The sequence below is a fragment of the Balaenoptera musculus genome, chromosome 16, assembly GCF_009873245.2.
Source record: "Balaenoptera musculus isolate JJ_BM4_2016_0621 chromosome 16, mBalMus1.pri.v3, whole genome shotgun sequence".
NCBI classification, from domain to species: domain Eukaryota; kingdom Metazoa; phylum Chordata; class Mammalia; order Artiodactyla; family Balaenopteridae; genus Balaenoptera; species Balaenoptera musculus.
Window position 1 is genome coordinate 32,949,885 of NC_045800.1, and position 18,010 is coordinate 32,967,894.

At 39.4% G+C, this 18,010-nt stretch overlaps 1 protein-coding gene across 1 annotated transcript in view; it reads right to left on the reverse strand.

Annotated features, from left to right (window-relative positions):
* Positions 1 to 18,010, reverse strand: part of LOC118882389 (cytochrome P450 2C18-like) — a 65,112-nt gene that overhangs the window by 44,543 nt on the left and 2,559 nt on the right. The window contains 7 exon segments of the mRNA XM_036828065.1: positions 1,148 to 1,260; positions 1,263 to 1,323; positions 3,821 to 3,841; positions 3,843 to 3,982; positions 8,167 to 8,316; positions 8,489 to 8,651; positions 15,666 to 15,847. Coding sequence (XP_036683960.1) covers positions 1,148 to 1,260; positions 1,263 to 1,323; positions 3,821 to 3,841; positions 3,843 to 3,982; positions 8,167 to 8,316; positions 8,489 to 8,651; positions 15,666 to 15,847 — 830 coding nt within the window.

The following is an 18,010-nucleotide window of genomic DNA, read 5'->3' on the forward strand; positions in this document are numbered from 1 at the left end:
GAAATTTCCTGCTCTAGATTTAGCTTTTTACAGTGTGTTCTAGATTCTGCCTTTCCCCAGTTCAAGAACAACTCTGCCCCTACATAAATGTTTTTTTATGGCATCTATATTACTTTTGCCACAGTTTCCAACTTGACCCTACCACTATTCAAATTCACTATTCAGATTTACTATCTGAATTTTTCCCTCCTGGGTTGAACTTCTCAAATAGGGAATTTGGTCTTATTACTGAAATTTCCCATATAGTCCCTACAATTTGACTCTCATCCTCTCCTCTAACTAACACCAATCCTTATAGATCTCTGATACTATGACAAGATGGACAGATTGATTTTATTTCAGAATCTTCTGCATTTCCATGGTCCAGACTTTCATCAAGCCAAAGTCCAAAGAAATTAAAAATCTCACAGCTGGTCCTTGAATTCCATTCTCATCATACAGATCATTCTACAGAACTCCCAGAATAATCTTCCCCAGTAATTATTTGCATTCTACTCTTGTTCTGGCTCATACATCTACCTGATCAAATCACAACTTTTCCTGCCAACATTCACATTTACAGTTACTTGACAGACAGCAAACTCCCACTCCACATCTGTCCAAATTTATTTTTGGTTACACTCATTTAAGGCTTCTCTCTTCCATCCACCTAGTCACCTTACCACAACACATCTCTGAACCTCTCATGACACCATTCTACCAATCTGAAATTCCCTCCCCTATGACTTATTGCAAATATGTGAAGATCTACATCAAACCTCAGGACATTCAGGAAGCCCACCCAGGCTAAGTCCTTCCTTCTCACTCTCCCACATGCTGTGTGAAATGATCACATCCACCTTCCTTTTACGGCTCAGTATTATGTATTTCTCATTTGTTTGTATTTCCATTTTACCCGAGACGTATGTTCTCTTTCTCCTCAGGTAGCCTATTAGTACCTAACGAACAGGGTCCATGTATTGTCATTTAACAATTCAATTTTAAATCTCCTTTGATGCTCAATCCAGATCCATGCACACGTAAGTACCCAAAGTGCTGGTCAAGCATTTCGTCCGCAACCATTTAAATATCCCTAATAAGTACAGAACTAGTCAATGAACAAAAAAATTCAAGCAAACAGATAACCAATCTGTCATTAATATTTTACCTGTTCCATTTTGATCGGGAAACAATCAATGAAGTCCCGAGGATTGTTAATGCCCAGAAATGCTTGGTGTTCTTTTATTTTCTCCAAAACATAGCTTTTTACATAAGCAAAAATTTAAGTACTTTGTTATGACTCCCTGGGAGATAGTCCATGAGAGCAGGGAAATTATTGCAGACCTTAAAGATTTTAAAAATATATTTATTAAACTAAAAACATATATTGAAGACATATCTACCATATGCCAAGCCTTGGTTAAAAACTGAAGTGAATAAAAAATGGTCTCTTTCTTCAGGGGGAGCATTTTATAGTGTACATTAAAATAATTCTTCATGCTGCTAGAGATATTTAAGGGAGAAAACTCTGACCAGATGATGAAAGTTTATAGCAATTTCCTATACTCATACATCAACCTTATGGTATTAAAGCATATTTATGTCAATTCTCTCATTTTTTAAATTAATTCTTCCTTACAACCTTGAAACACAGAATAAGATGAATTACTATGATTCACATTTTGTAGATGAGGGCAGAGGTTAAGGAATTTTGAGTAATCTGATATTGATCACAAAGCCATTCCCTGCTATTTCTACTACTATCAAGCAGCCTCAGAAGTAGAATCACTATATTATAACTCAGAGGGGTGCAAAAATGGCATGAAACCCACCTCAGCATTTTAGGGATAAAATAGCTGTACACCAGAGCAGGTAAGTGACTTTTCTAAGATCATGTGATTTTATTTAGGCAGAGTACAGGACATATCAGCTCACCACAGGGCAAAACTGTGGTGTTTGTTTATGATTCATACACCATAGAACCAATCATTTTGTCATCCCAAGCCCAATTACGCTGTCAGCTAGGATCCCAACTGAAGCATCAAACACCCCTGCCCTAGTCGGTGTTCCCCGGAAGCACCTCCGTTCATAAACATTGTCCCTCCTTGAAAGAGATATTCTCTTCCTTCCTAAATTAGGATATTTCTGCTAAGTAACATGATAAAGAAATCACTACATATTTGAGGATAAGCCTTGTGGGTAATGGAAACCTTTCAGCAAGGACCTGGATGTCCATTGAGTGTTATGGCCATTCTTTTGGGCAGTCACCAAAGTAGTTTATGGAAACTGGGCTTTGGGGGTAGTGGAAATACCACTGGTCAGGAAGCCAACAGGCTTGAATTCCAGCTTTATACTCAGGCATTTCTTTTCTTTGTAAAATAAAGGCTCAGCCACCTTTCCCAGATGTTCACTCTATGACAATAAGGCAGGACTGCTGTGTTCAAACATTCACTTACAGAATAACATCAGCAAAAATGATGCAGTAGACAGTTCTAAAGGCCTATCCCTCTACAAAAATGTCAGAAAATCAAGCAGAAACGGTCAGAATCAACTTAAAAAATGGCAGGAAAGATCTGTGGCTTGTTTTTTCTTTTTCCTTTTTTTTTTTTGCCCTTGTCCCACTTCCGTCCTCGGCTTGGCAGTGGTCTTAACAAAGGCAGCTTGTGGTGTGGGAGCCTGGTTCCTGGTTCCAGAGGGACCAGAGCAGACCTCACTCACGAAGACCGTGTTTCTGTGTTCTAACCTGTCTGGGGCCACCTGACAGACTGACACAGGCACTTGTTTTTGTTTCATCTAACCTAGAGTGGAAACACAACAGGGATGTCTCAAAGACCTTGCAAGATTAATGAACAGCCCACAGCCACCTGGGGCAAAAGATTACAGTTAAGGCATACAACAGAGCACCAAACTCCAGGAAGAAAAGCTGGGGAGGGAGTGCCTTTGGGGAATTAGGACATTCAAAAGCACTGCTGTATACTGAGAAATTTAGAAAGCTACACACAGGCACAGAGCCAATCTAGAAGAGTTATTTCCTTCCTCCCTCCCTCCCTCCCCCCTTCCTTTCTCTCTCTCTCTCTCCATCTCTTTCTCTTCATCTTTTTTTTTTTTTGGCTCCTCACATTCACAGATATCGATATCCATAGACTCCAGATAGAGAACAAACTAGTGGTTATCAGAAGGGAGAGGGAAGGACGGAGGGGCAGTATAGGGGTACTGAGGGAAAAAGGGTTATTACGGGATTATATGAAATCATGTGTGTGAAACTTTTGAAAACTGTAAAGCAATACAGAATTTAAAGACTGTTTCATTCAATTTAAAAGAATGAAAAAAAAAGAAAAGCAAAAGAAAGATCTATCACTCCTAAAAAAAAAGACATCTCTCTCCAAACACTAGCTGAACATAAGCTAAAGGAACAGAGATTCCAGTGACCACACAAGGCCAAAAAAAAAAAAGAGACTTTGCAAAAATAGCTTAGAAAAGTCACTAAATAAACAAATAGCTACAGCTTGTAGAAGGCAAAAAAAAAAAAAGAAACAAACAAAAAAAAACTATAGGGACTTCCCTGGCGGTCCAGTGGTTAAGACTCCATGCTTCCACTGCAGGGGGCAGGGGTTTGATCCCTGGGCAGGGAATTAAGAAAAAAAAAAAAAAAACCTGGAGCAAGCAAAAAAAAAACAAAACAAAGAGAGGGGAGAATCTGATTCCCAGGGTTATCACGTTGTAATATCCAAAATGTCCAGTTTTCAAACATTCACTTCACGGCTTGGTCCATATAGAATTTTGGACTTGTCAGAGAAAAGAGCATAAACAATTTCTCAGGAAGAGAGGATCCTGTCCTCACCCAGATCCATGGGGAGCTCATAAATCCTGAGGTTTTCACTAAAGTTTTCCAGCAAGTTAACAAAATTCTGATCTGTATAATCAAAACGATTCTGGAAAATAATGGAGCAGATCACATTGCAGGGAGCACAGCCCAGGATGAAAGTGGGATCACAGGGTGACCCTAAAGAATTGAAAAGATTTATAAAACATTATTAAAATATAAATATAAAACTTTGTTGTGGATAACAGATAATTTGAGAATCTCTGAAGCAATATCTACCTAGAAATTCCCTTATCAGCAAAAATTTAAGCATGCTTAAAATCAACACATCACTGTTCCCTTAAACATGAATTGACGAAATGGATTAAAGACCTAAATGTAAGGCCAGACGCCATCAAACTCTTAGAGGAAAACATAGGAAGAACACCCTATGATATAAATCATAGCAAGATCCTTTTTGACCCACCTCCTAGAGAAATGGAAATAAAAACACAAATAAACAAATGGGACCTAATGAAACTTAAAAGCTTTTGCACAGCAAAGGAAACCATAAACAAGACGAAAAAACAACCCTCAGAATGGGAGAAAATATTTGCAAATGAAGCAACTGACAAAGGATTAATCTCCAAAACATACAAGCAACTCATGCAGCTCAATATCAAAAAAACAAACAGCCCAATCCAAAAATGGGCAGAAGACCTAAATAGACATTTCTCCAAAGAAGATATACAGATTGCCAACAAACACATGAAAGAATGCTCAACATCATTAATCATTAGAGAAATGCAAATCAAAACTACAATGAGATATCATCTCACACCGGTCCGAATGGCCATCATCAAAAAATCTACAAACAATAAATGCTGGAGAGGGTGTGGAGAAAAGGGAACCCTTTTGCACTGTTGGTGGAAATGTAAATTGATACAGCCACTATGGAGAACAGTACGGAGGTTCCTTAAAAAACTAAAAACAGAACTACCATATGACCCAGCAATCCCACTACTGGGCATATACCCTGAGAAAACCATAATTCAAAAAGAGTCATGTACCACAATGTTCATTGCAGCTCTACTTACAATAGCCAGGACATGGAAGCAACCCAAGTGTCCATCAACACATGAATGGGTAAAGAAGATGTGGCACATATATACAATGGAATATTATTCAGCCATAAAAAGGAACGAAACTGAGTTATTTGTAATGAGGTGGATGGACCTAGAGAGTGTCATACAGAGTGAAGTAAGTCAGAAAGAGGAAAACAAATACCGTATACTAACATATATATATGGAATCTAAAAAAAAAAAAAGACAAAACAAAATGGTCAGAAGAACCTAGGGGCAAGATGGGAATAAAGATGCAGACCTACTAGAGAATGGACTTGAGGATACAGGGAGGGGGAAGGGTAAGCTGGGACAAAGTTAGAGAGTGGCATGGACATATATACACTACCAAACATAAAATAGATAGCTAGTGGGAAGCAGCTGCATAGCACAGGGAGATCAGCTCGGTGCTTTGTGACCACCTAGAGGGGTGGGATAGGGAGGGTGGAGGCAAGACGGAAGAGATATGGGGACATATGTATATGTATAACTGATTCACTTTGTTATAAAGCAGAAACTAACACACCATTGTAAGCAATTATACTTAAAATTATACTCCAATATATTGGAGCAATTATACTCCAATAAAGATGTTAAAAAAAAAAACAAACACGAATTGACCATTCCATCCTAGTTTGTTTAATAATCGTTCTCCAAATACTCCATTTACATCACTGCCTTGAATCAAGGTGCTGGTTATTTTGAAGAGCGAAAGAACAAAAAAAAATTTAAGGGTCAGTTTTTTAAGACAATAATTCAGGTTATCTATCAGTGCAAAATCACGTCTGTCTGGTAAACTTGTTGACAATTAAGCACTGACGTAGGAAGGAAGCAATAGTTAGGAACCTGGAAACGTTTTATATATAGTGAATAGCTGAAGGAACAACTTGTAGAATTAGGAAAGGAAAAGACTAAAGAGAGAAAGATTATGGAAAAATTCAGGTGTTTGATGGAACAAAGAAAAAAAAAGCAAAAGCTGTTCATGTTGTACGAGAAGAAAACTAACACAAATGAACATGAATTTTAAGATAGATTTGTTTGCCTAAAATAAAAATAGGTAAGAATTCTTCATTTCAAACAAATCACAGGGCAAACAAGAAAGATTAAATTGATAAATGGAGTCCTTTTGTTTCTTTATTGCAGTATGGAGAGGAGGTGAGGAGGTGTGGGGAGGAACATCCTGCTCTAAGAAATAGTGTCCCTCATCACCAATCAGGCCTCACATTTAATTTATTTGGACAGAACAGGCCCTCTTGTGGAATTCTGGGATATTGCTACATATAGCCATCAACGGAATACCATATGCTGTTACAAATTTTTTAATTTGAATTTAGATGAAGTCCATCATTTTACAGACAAATAAATTAAAGCAGAGGAAAAGTAGTTTTCTTTTTTAGTGGTCAATATTTACATGAAATTGCTATAATCGGATGATCGATAAACTTTATATGCAAAAAAAACAAATCATATCATACATGTAATTAAGGGTGACTTGAATCAAAGTGTTGTGATGAAACGATAGGGAATTAAGTAATAGGAACCTATTTAGTTAAGTGCTCCTATGCCAGGCTCCTTTTCAGCTGAACCATGCCAAGACACTAAGCTTGCAGAAAAACTTTTACTTTAGAAGGTAGGGGATAATTTGAGAAGGCCTTAAGATTTCTGTGTGTGTGGCAGCTAAAATCTGATTTTTAATCTTTCCTTTCACTTGAGAGAGAGACTTACAAAGCAGGGTAATTTGGAATTCAGACTGAAAATAAGATCCATCCTAACAAGCAATTCATAGGTCAGTACAGCTGACAGTAAGGGGTAAAATATTACCAAAGTACCAAAATTGGTAAAAAATTACCAATTACCATCCAATTGTTTTAAAATGTACTTGGGTTTTATTTTTATTCAGATGGTAAGGCCAACAACAGATCAGGAGATGATAAGATAGTTTATTACTCATTCTTCCCAAGAGGAGGGGGCACACTACACAAGGCCACATGGGGAAGCACCAAGGTCAGTCAGGAGGCAGAAGGAACAAGGAGAGAGCATGGGCCAAAGCCTTTACTGGGGTTTTCATGGAAGAATGAGCAAGGCTGGGTAGGTATGCTGACTAAGTTTAAGACTGGATAGTTTGGGTAATTTCAGAGGGTTCTAGGCCCTAGGGGTGGTCCCTAGTTGTCCTGTAACTGGCCCTGGGTTGATTTAGGGCAGGGAGAATATTGGCTTGGTGTGTGAGAGTTTCATAAAGGAGGTTTCCTGGGGGTATCGGCTTTGGATAGGCTGGTTTGAAAATCAAAGGAGTGCTCACACACAAGATGTGATGCTCTATCTCAGAATTAGCTAACCCTGGGAGAGGCAGTTGCTCCCTGGGTCTGCAAGGCCCCCAAAATGTCAAAGTATCATAAAGTAGAGAAAACAGAAAACATGATTATTATATCAATAATGGGGGAGGGAAATATAAAGAAAGCTGAAAACAGAAGAAACTAATAGGGAAGGCAGGGTAATGAGTTATTAATAATAGTTGAAATCTGTTTAAATAAATCATTTTATAACCTGGTATTTGTGTAATGTTCAGGATTAAGCCACAGCATCTATTTCTTAAAATATATAAAACAACACTGTAAGTAGGGAGCAACATTAAATAACTGAAGCTGATCATTTTAAAACAGTTATTTACAAGGAAATCACAATTGATGAGGTCTGCACTAAGGGATGCCTAAGCAACTAAAATCATACACAATTATCATTACTGGCCAGAACAGTAGGCAATGGGTCTCAGAAGAAACCCTAAGACATGTGAGTGAGGCGACCATACAAATATAGGCCAATCAAGTGAAAACACATGTCATTTGTTTCACGCTCCATAAGGATGTGACGAGGTCATTCCCACCATGTCCACTTGATGAAGTGTTCTGGAATACATAACCCACATTTACACTATGGGAAAAAACATTGTTCTCTAATGCTAGAAAAAAACGAGACTCAAAACCTTCTACCTTCATGACCTAATGATTTGAAAACAAAAAGTTCAGGACAGGATAGGATTAAATGACCTTTAATCCACACCATACGCACCATCATGGGCGTACACACACAACAAGCATAGATACACAAAAGCCCTCTTGGCTCTCTCCTCTCTCCCCGCTCCACAGGAGGGTTGACAGCCATGACCCATACGAAAGATGTGGCTGTCCCTGAAATGCTTCCTAGGATGTCACTGGAGAAGAGAGCAGTCTGTTCAGATGAGAGTTACAGAGCATAGAATCACCCACCACTGGTTTTTCTCAACTCCTCCACAAGGCAGTGGGCTTCCTCTTGAACTCGGTCCTCAATGCTCCTCTTCCCCACCCCGAAATTCCACAGTGTCATGAGGGAGATGCGCCAGATCTCCTTCCATCTCTTTCCGTTGCTAAAGAGGATTCCTACCAGGATGAGAAACAGAAACTAGGAGGGAGGCCCTAGGGAAGGAGGAGTGAGCTGACACTTGGCAGCCTGGCAGATGGACCCAGCTCTGCTGGGGGGCTCTTCAAATTCCTCTTTTCCATCCTCCCCACCCTAACTACCAATGCTGAACATGTGCACATGCACACCTACCATGTCCTTTATTAACTCTTTGAGACACAGGGAGACTGCCTCTTCCAGGAAACTCTTCTCACAGATCAATCAGGGCTTCTTTCACTGCTTCATAACCATGCAACACAATGGTGGGCTTCAAGCCAAAATACCCAGTGAACACAGGGCCATACGCTTTTGAGAGCTGGGAAATGTAAAGAAAATGCAAATATTAGCAAAAGAAGTCACAATTTGGTCTATTTTGCTCATGATTAAGATTGTTATCAACATCATGTTGTTGATGTTTTTATTCTGCCACACATAACCTCAAACATTTCTGGATCTTATATATGTATGATGATAATTCAACATCCATTCAAAAAAAAAAAAAAAAAAACTCTCACCAAAGTGGTTGTAGAGGGAACATATCTCAACACAATAAAGCAGAAGACCTAAATAGACATTTCTCCAAAGACAACATACAGATGGCCAACAGGCATATAAAAAAATGCTCAACATCACTACCTATTAGAGAAATGCAAATCGAAACCACGATGAGGTACCACCTCACACCAGTCAAAATGGTTATCATCACAAAGTCTACAAATAATAAATGCTGAAGAGGGTGTGCAGAAAAGGGAACCCTCCTACACTGGTTGCAGGAATGTAAATTGGTGCAGCCACTATGGAGAACAGTAGGGCGACTCCTTTAAAAACTAAAAATAGGGGCTTCCCTGGTGGCGCAGTGGTTGAGAATCTGCCTGCTAATGCAGGGGACACGGGTTCAAGCCCTGGTCTGGGAAGATCCCACATGCCGCGGAGCAACTAGGCCCGTGAGCCACAACTACTGAGCCTGTGCGTCTGGAGCCTGTGCTCCGCAACAAGAGAGGCCGCAACAGTGAGAGGCCCGCGCACCGCGATGAAGAGTGGCCCCCACTCACCGCAACTAGAGAAAGCCCTCGCACCGAAACGAAGACCCAACACACCCAAAAATAAATAAATAAATTTATTTGAAAAAAAAAAAACAACCTAAAAATAGAGTTATTATATGATCCAGCAATTCCATTCTTGGGTATTTACCCAGAAAAAAACAAAAACTCTAATTTGAAAAGATAATGCACCCCAATGTTCACAGCAGCACTATTTACAACAGCCAAGTCATGGAAGCAACCCAACTGGCTTAAAAAGATTTGGTGTATTTATACAATGGAATATTACTCAGCCATTAAAAAAAAGACCAATAAAAAAATAAATTTTTTTTTGAAAAAGAATGAAATGTTGCCATTTGTAGCAACCTGGGTGGGCCTAGAGGATAATATGCTTAGTGAAATAAGTCAGAGAAAGAAAAATACTACATCATATCACTTATATGTCAACTCTAAAAAATAATACAAATGAATTTACATACAAAAGAGAAAAAGACTCACAGACATAGAAAACAAATGTATGGTTACTAAGGTGGGGGACAAATTAGGGGTATGGGATTAACAGATACAAACTAATATACATAAACTAGATAAGCAACAAGGATTTACTGTATAGCACGGGGAATTATACTCACTTTCTTGTAATAGGTCACCAGGAAGGAAGATGGCGGCGCCCAATTCGCGGTGCACTTCCCGAGGCGGTGGTTTGGTACCACAGGCGGGTCAAGAGTCTTCCCCTGGTACTGCGTGAGGCCAACTCGGGCGCTCGAGGGTTGCTGGAGGTGCCGAAGGCTCCGGGTCTGTTCAAGGAGTTCTTCCCCGAGAGGGGTACGAAGACAGGGCTCCCAGAGCTCTTGGACGGTGGTATGGCGGGCAACTTTCCCCAGACCATCTACTGCACCTTCGACCCCATGACTCGCTTCCTGTGGGGCATCTGCTGGCACTGCTGGGCCTGTTTCACTTCCACCGATTGGGCCATAAAGCGAGCACGTCGGTGTGAGGTGCCACCGCGCGCCTAGGAGACCGGAGCGGCGGTACCTGGGCGCACAAGGCCCTGGACGCAAAGCCCGTGCAAAGCAACGTGCGCGCCGTGCGCCGGGGGCTCTAGGCTGCTGATCACCAGCAGCTGCTCAGTAACGGGCAGACGCGGGACAGCTGCGCGGTGCTGGACAGCTCGGCGTGGTATCAGAAGCAGCACCTGGGGGACTTCCTAGCGGCAGCGGGCGGCCACTTCCGCGCGGGCACGCTGCTGAACCGGCCCAGCGTGCAGACTCGGCTGAAGACCCCGGTGGCGTGAGTTTGGCCGAGTTTTTATACCAGGTGAACCCTGGAACAAGCGTCCTGGATAATACATGCTGCAAAGCAAACGCCGTTTCAGACGTTCCTCGAGGGTATCGGATGATAACGGAAGGCGGAGTCAGTACAAATCACAGGCAAGTAACGGATCCTGAGAGTGTTTTAGTTGTTGGACAACATATTCTTAAGAATGGACTTTCGTTACTTAAAATAGGAAAAAGGAATTTCTACATTATAAAATGGCTTCAGCTATGATGAAAAATCCTTCTGGTGGTTCAAATTTATCCATCATTCATTCTCAAGACATACGAACGTATAATCTTAGCTTATGCAAATCAAACAACAGAGAATGGAGTATACTCGAGGCCTCACAGCGTGAGTGATTTCATTATTTATATAAGTTGGTTCTGTTTGTGTAATAGTGGGATATTTTATTTCCTGGTCCTTAAACATTAAGGGCTACCACAGAAAGGCATGATTTCCGGGGTTAATCTCTTTTCATAATTATTCTCCATGAAAAACTAAATGCTATCTTTCCTATCCTGTCCTTCTTGTTCTTTTGAAGACAAGGAAGAACAATGAAAAAGAGGTAGTATAAGAAATTGTAGGGGGGGGACTTCCCTGGCGGTCCAGTGGTTAAGGCTTCGTGCTTACCCTGCAGGGGGCACAGGTTCCATCCCTGGTTGGGGAACTAAGATCCCACATGCCGCGCGGCGTGGCCAAAAAAAAAAAAAGAAATTGTGGGTACTTTTATATCAGGTGAATATCTCACTGGATTTTTTTGTTGTTAAGGAAGCTAGTACAGTTCTCCTTTAAAAAGGAGAAAAGTTAGAGGAAGCCATATTTGACATTAGAAATTACGGTAGAAATAGTTTCCTTTGGAAAAAACAAAAGAACAAAAATCGTACTTGACTTTTCAGGAAGTTTCTAATTCAGTTTTCCAGCCCCTTGCCTGTGTTCCATAGAATTAAATTTACTCACAGCCTTGTTTATTTGTTTTTTTTTTTTACTTAGTAAAAAAGGTATCAATGTTTTATAAATTTATAAGCTTTTAGTTTTTAAAGTTTCAAATTCTGCCCCCAGGCAGATTGCAACTTGAGATGAACTGAAAAGTTAAGTAACCAACAAGATAAAATAAAGGATAATCATATGAGTATATCAAAAGATAAAAGGGATAAAGAAATTTCAGGTCAAATTTAAAGTATTTGGAATCAAGACTTAGTTAAATTAAGCTCTACATTCACTAGGCAATTTGATCCTCCAGAAATGTTTCTAAAATCTGAAAAATCAAGGTAAAAGCACCCCTGTTTCCCCTGAGAATCAAGTGAAACACAAACACAAAATGGTTTACAATCAGGTTTGTTCTAGAAAATCTTACAGGCAGCAAAGCATGGCTTTAGAGTTCAAATTCTAGCCATTTACTACCTGGGGACTACTTGGAGCAAGTCACTATCTTCATATGCAAAAATGGAGATGTAATAATGCTCGAGTCAGTTAGGAAAAATCTAATAGAGAAAAAAAGTCATAAAACTTTCGTACAGTATAAGCTGTATTGCTATGTTCCAAAGTAGATTTAAATGTTAGAAAGCCATAGTTTATCCAAACCTTTGTCTGGGAGTAAAGTTAGGAAGAATTCATTTGTTGACAAACTTTAATGTCACTTCATAGCAGCAATTTTATTTACATAGTAAGAATGAACATACAGGTATCCATTATAAATGTCAGACATCATCTCTACATTTCAAAACTTTACTCAGTTTGAGGGCTAACAAAAGAAGTTTTTCTCTTTCCATACCTATCTTGCCTCTGTTCTTCTTTGTACAACGTGTGTAGTACTAGCAAGCGCATTACTGTAGCAGGTCACATTTTCAATTTGAAATTTGATGTGCTGGGGAAAGGTGCATGACGAGGTGTTTTCCCCCTTACAAATTCAAAAAGCTAGAATAGAACGGTCATCATCTGACCTACCTGAAATAAGTAAGTCACGATTGCTATGATTTCAAAATTGATGTCTAATGATGGCAGAGTAATTTTAAAGTGTGCTAACAAACATCTTGGAAGCATGTATTCTACGAAGATGGTACTACTAACAGATTCAAAGTAGTACCGTATCATATCAGAACGAATCTGGTTTTTTATGTCTGAGATGAGTTGCTAAGCCTATTGTTTCTTAGTAAATGGGTACCGTTAGCTAAAGGTAACGGACATATCCATATTGTTCCTGCCAGTAGTCCTTCATAAATGTCATGACTTTAAAAATTTTAGTATCTACAAAATATAATTGATCTTCAAATTTATAATGTAATTCATATCAAGAACCACCTGGAGAATTTTAGTAAAATGTTTATGTTCTAAACCTCACTCCCAACCCCCTGAAAGGCTTTAGGAGTATGTGTGTGTGTCCAGATGTTTTTCTTTAAATAATAAAGCTCCACATTATTTTCATTTAAAAAATATCTTGTGATAACATATAATGGAATATAATCTGCAAAAAAAACCAAACAAACTGAATCACTATGCTGTACACCTGAAACTAATGCAATATTGTTTTTTTGTTTTTTTTTTGTTTTTTTTTAAGATTTTTAGAAATTTCATGTAATGTCTGAAACATTTATATTTATATTAACATATTTGCAATATTGTAAATCAACTACACTTCAATAAAAATGTTTTAAAAGACTAAATATGATGGTGATTATTATATCACCTCTGATGTGCCGGGCCATGGCCTGGGTACTTGGTACTCAGATTATTACTAATCATCATATCAAAACTTTGAGCTAGGGTTATTTACCCTGTTTTATAGATAAAGAGATTAAGGTTCAAAGGCTTTCCTGTTTATTTACAGTGTCTCACAGTTAATAAATAGAAGACCCCAATTTTTTTTTTATTGAAGTATAGTTGATTTACTTCAACTATAATGGTGTGCCAATCTCTGCTGTACAGCACAGTGACTCAGTTTTACACACATATACTTTTTTTTAATATTCTTTTCCATTATGGTTTATCCCAGGAGATTGGATATAGTTCCCTGTGCTATGTGGTAGGACCTTGTTATATATCCATTCTAAATGTAATAGTTTGCATCTACCAACCCCAAACTCCCAGTCCATCCCTCTCCCTCCCCCCAGCTCCCCCTTGGCAACCACAAGGCTGATCTCTGCGTCTGTGAGTCTGTTTCCGTTTTGTAGATAGGTTCATTTGTGCCATATTTTAGATTCCACAAATAAGTGATAACATATGGTATTTGTCTTTCTCCTCCTGACTTACTTCACTTAGTATGATAATCTCTAGTTTCATTCACGTTGCTGCAGATGGCATTATTTTGTTCTTTTTTATGGCTGAGTAGTATTCCATTGTATATATGTACCACATCTTTACCCATTCATCTGTTGATGGACATTTAGGTTGTTTCTATGTTTTGGCTATTGTGAATAGTGCTGCTGTGAATATAGGGGTGCATGTATCTTTTTGAACTATAGTTTTGTCTGGGTATATGCCCAGGAATGGGATTGCCAGATCATATGGTAATTCTATTTTTAGTTTTCTGAGGAACCTCCGTACTGTTTTCCTTAGTAGCTGCACCAACTTACATTCCTACCAACAGTGTAGGAGGGTTCTCTTTTCTCCACACCCTCTCCAGCATTTGTTATTTGTAGACTTTTTAATGATGGCCATTCTGACTGATGTGAGGTGGTACCTCATTGTAGTTTTGATTTGCACTTCTCTAATAATTGGTGATGTTGAGCATCTTTTCATGTGCCTACTGGCCATCTGTGTGTCTTTGGAGAATGTCTATTAAGGAGAAGACCCAAATTTCAACACTGCTTAGTTGCCCTCTGATGCCTAAGAAATTTTTCAGTCCCCAATGCCTACCTTGGAACCAATATCCAGTTGACTGCTTCAGAATCACCTGTAAAGCTCATCCCATAGGAATTCTGACTCAGTAGTGATAAATACTAGAAATCTATATTTTTTAAAACCACCGTAGATGATTCAAATGCCCAGCCCAGTTTAAGATCCTCTAGTATTACTAACAGAAAGAGAGCAAGCATCACAAAGGCAGTGCCAGGACATGAGCAGCTCATGGAAGAACAGTTTCTTCCATCCTGCATCATTCTTGGCCGCAGACAGCAGCTTTGTGCAGAATCCAAAAGGATTTTATTACCACCCAGCTGGCTCTAATTACTTTTTTCTTTCATTCACTCATACTTGTCCTACTCCCAAGCTATTTCCTTAACATCAGGCATAATTTGCTTCTTCACAGAAGTTCAATTTTCATAGCTATTCTGAACAAAACACAGTTTATATAATAGATGACTTCTTGAATGAAATCTCTAATCACAAAACATTTCCCTTACCATTTACCTTCAGCCAAAAATCATAGCAAATGGTGGTGAAACAAAGGGAAGAAACACTTCAGTCTTTTGTCACGTTATTATTTTGATTCAACCATACAAAGACCTAAATGTTTCTCTACTCACAAAATGCATTCCACTATTATTATTATTTTTTTTTTTTTTAATTTATTTATTTATGGCTGTGTTGGGTCTTCGTTTCTGGGCGAGGGCTTTCTCTAGTTGTGGCAAACAGGGGCCACTCTTCATCGCGGTGCGTGGGCCTCTCATTATCGCGGCCTCTCTTGTTGCGGAGCACAAGCTCCAGACGCGCGGGCTCAGTAATTGTGGCTCACGGGCCTAGCTGCTCCGTGGCATGTGGGATCTTCCCAGACCAGGGCTCGAACCCGTGTCCCTTGCATTGGCAGGCAGATTCTCAACCACTGCGCCACCAGGGAAGCCCCCATTCCACTATTATTAATGACAGACCAAAAGTAATACTCCAAGGGAGTGTTTGCCTTAAAATAATATCTTTTAATAATTTTATTTTAATATATTGTAATGTATTTTAATATATTTTAATAAAGATATTTTATTTAAAAGTAGATGTTCATTTACTTTCCCTTTGCAAGCCACTGGAGGAACATAAAACCTACTTACATTGGTTAAGGATTTGCTGATGTCCTTAACATCTAACTGTAGGATATTTCCAAGAATTGGGAGAGGAGTGGGGCCAGTCGGGAGCTGCCCTTTCCCAGAGCTCTCTTTCCAGAGTGAGAGGAGAAGCAGACAGGAGAGACAGAGCACCAGGACCACAGCCGGATCCACTGGAACCTTCTCTTCTTACTCAGACAGCTGTGAACCTGAAATCTAAAGCTTTTATAACAGTCCCTGCTAATTCAGCTTGTGCCTCTCGTAAAGTGAACAATCAGCTAGGTCTACTTTAATTTCTCTTTTGAAGGAACTTTAGCCTTGTGATAATTAAAATATGGTGTTCTTTGCTCTTGCCCTTTTTTTCAGTGCCCCACCTGGGCATTCCAGTTTAAGAGGTCTGGGGTGGAGCCCAGGTACTGGTAATTTTTTTTAAACACTCCAGGTGGTTGACAACCAGTGAAGTAAATGATTTGATCAAAAAGTTGCTCAACATTCTGGATTCTCAGATTAGTAACCAGTTAAGAATTTATGACTTTGAGGGCAGTCCTTGTATATTAAAAAAAAAGTTTATCCTTTAATGCTTTATCAAACACTAATATACTTTGTCCTGGAAAATGAAAACCTTTTGAAATATTTTAGTGTACTGTACTAACATTATAGCTTCCCAAACATAAACCAGCTAACATAACTCATTCATTTTGAGGGTCGAAACATGTATCAAGTAAATAGCTAAGTAAATTTACACACATTTTACCAATAAACTCTCCCCCTCCCCTCAGAAAAAAACACTAGAAGAAGAAATTTTTAATTTTTATTTTTGAGATGGGGAAAGGGAAATTCAGAGAACAGGAGGTCTGGCCAGTGTCACACAGCTAATAAGTGACAAAACTGGGATTTGAAATAATATCCTCTAATGCCCATTGTGGTACACTGTGGCTTACACCACAGCTGCCTCAAGAACAATTTTAGGAAAACAAAACCAAACCCCCAAAACATTAGTTTCTCTGAGCGTACACCCCGTGAATGTCTACAGAATAACAAGTTTCACACTAGATAGATGTTCGTTACTTGACTGTAAGGATAAAAGGGTCGTGGGTTCTCAAGACATAAAAGATAGCGATTCTCCCCCTCCATCACTGCAGAGGTGAAACTTGCTCAGGTAACTAAGGGAAGGGCTAGTCTCAGGGGGCAGAACTTGAGAAACCATGACTTCCCCCACCTCCCAGTCACCTCCAGATACATCTGCTTTGGTTGCTTTCTTTGTTCTGTCATTGTAAGAAATAATGGAATGAAGTATGCACAGCAAGGAAGGGAGATTTTGACAAAACAAAAGGTGTGGATTCAGTGGAAGATGGAAGACAGGGACTTCATTGAACAGACTCATGGCCCAGAACCAATGCAACATGCAGACCTGAACAGGAAACAACACTTAGTCGTCATGAGGATCTAAATGTCACTGGAATTATCCACATTACTAGATCACTAATAGTAATGCTTATACAAAGACATATTCTGTGAAGATATCATCATATTTGGTTTTTTATTGAAGTATAGTTGATGTACAATATTATATGTTAAATACAAGTATAAAATACAGTGATTCACAATTTTTAAAGGTTATACTCCATTTATAGTTATTATAAAATATTGGCTGTATTCCCTGCGTTGTACAATATATCCTTGTAGCTTATTTTATACATAATAGTTTGTACCTCTTTTTTTTTTTTTTTTTTTTTTTTTTAATTTATTTTATTTATTTATTAATGGCTGTGTTGGGTCCTCGTTTCTGTGTGAGGGCTTTCTCTAGTTGTGGCAAGTGGGGGCCACTCTTCATCGCAGCGCGCGGGCCTCTCACCACCGCCGCCTCACTTGTTGCGCACCACAGGCTCCAGACGCGCAGGCTCAGTAACTGTGGCTCACGGGCCCAGCTGCTCTGCGGCATGTGGGATCTTCCCAGACCAGGGCTCGAACCCGTGTCCCCTGCATTGGCAGGCAGACTCTCAACCACTGCGCCACCAGGGAAGCCCTGTACCTCTTAATCCTGTACCTTTATATTACCTTACTCCTTCCCCCTTCCCTCTCCACTGGTAACCACTAGTTTGTTCTCTATATTTGTGAATCTGTTTCTCTTTTGTTATATTCACTAGTACAGGAGTATGTACTTTTCCAGTGGAGTTTTAAGCTGTACTTGAGGAAGCTTCTACGGAGTCCACAGAGTTCACTGGACATCCTCAGGGAAAAGAAAAATAGCCACCCTATAAGCAGTTCTTATATTTTCCTATCAAGTGTTCCGATTTTCAGAGCTCTAAAATACTTTATGCTAAAACTTCTTATTTTTGTTGCTCTGCCTT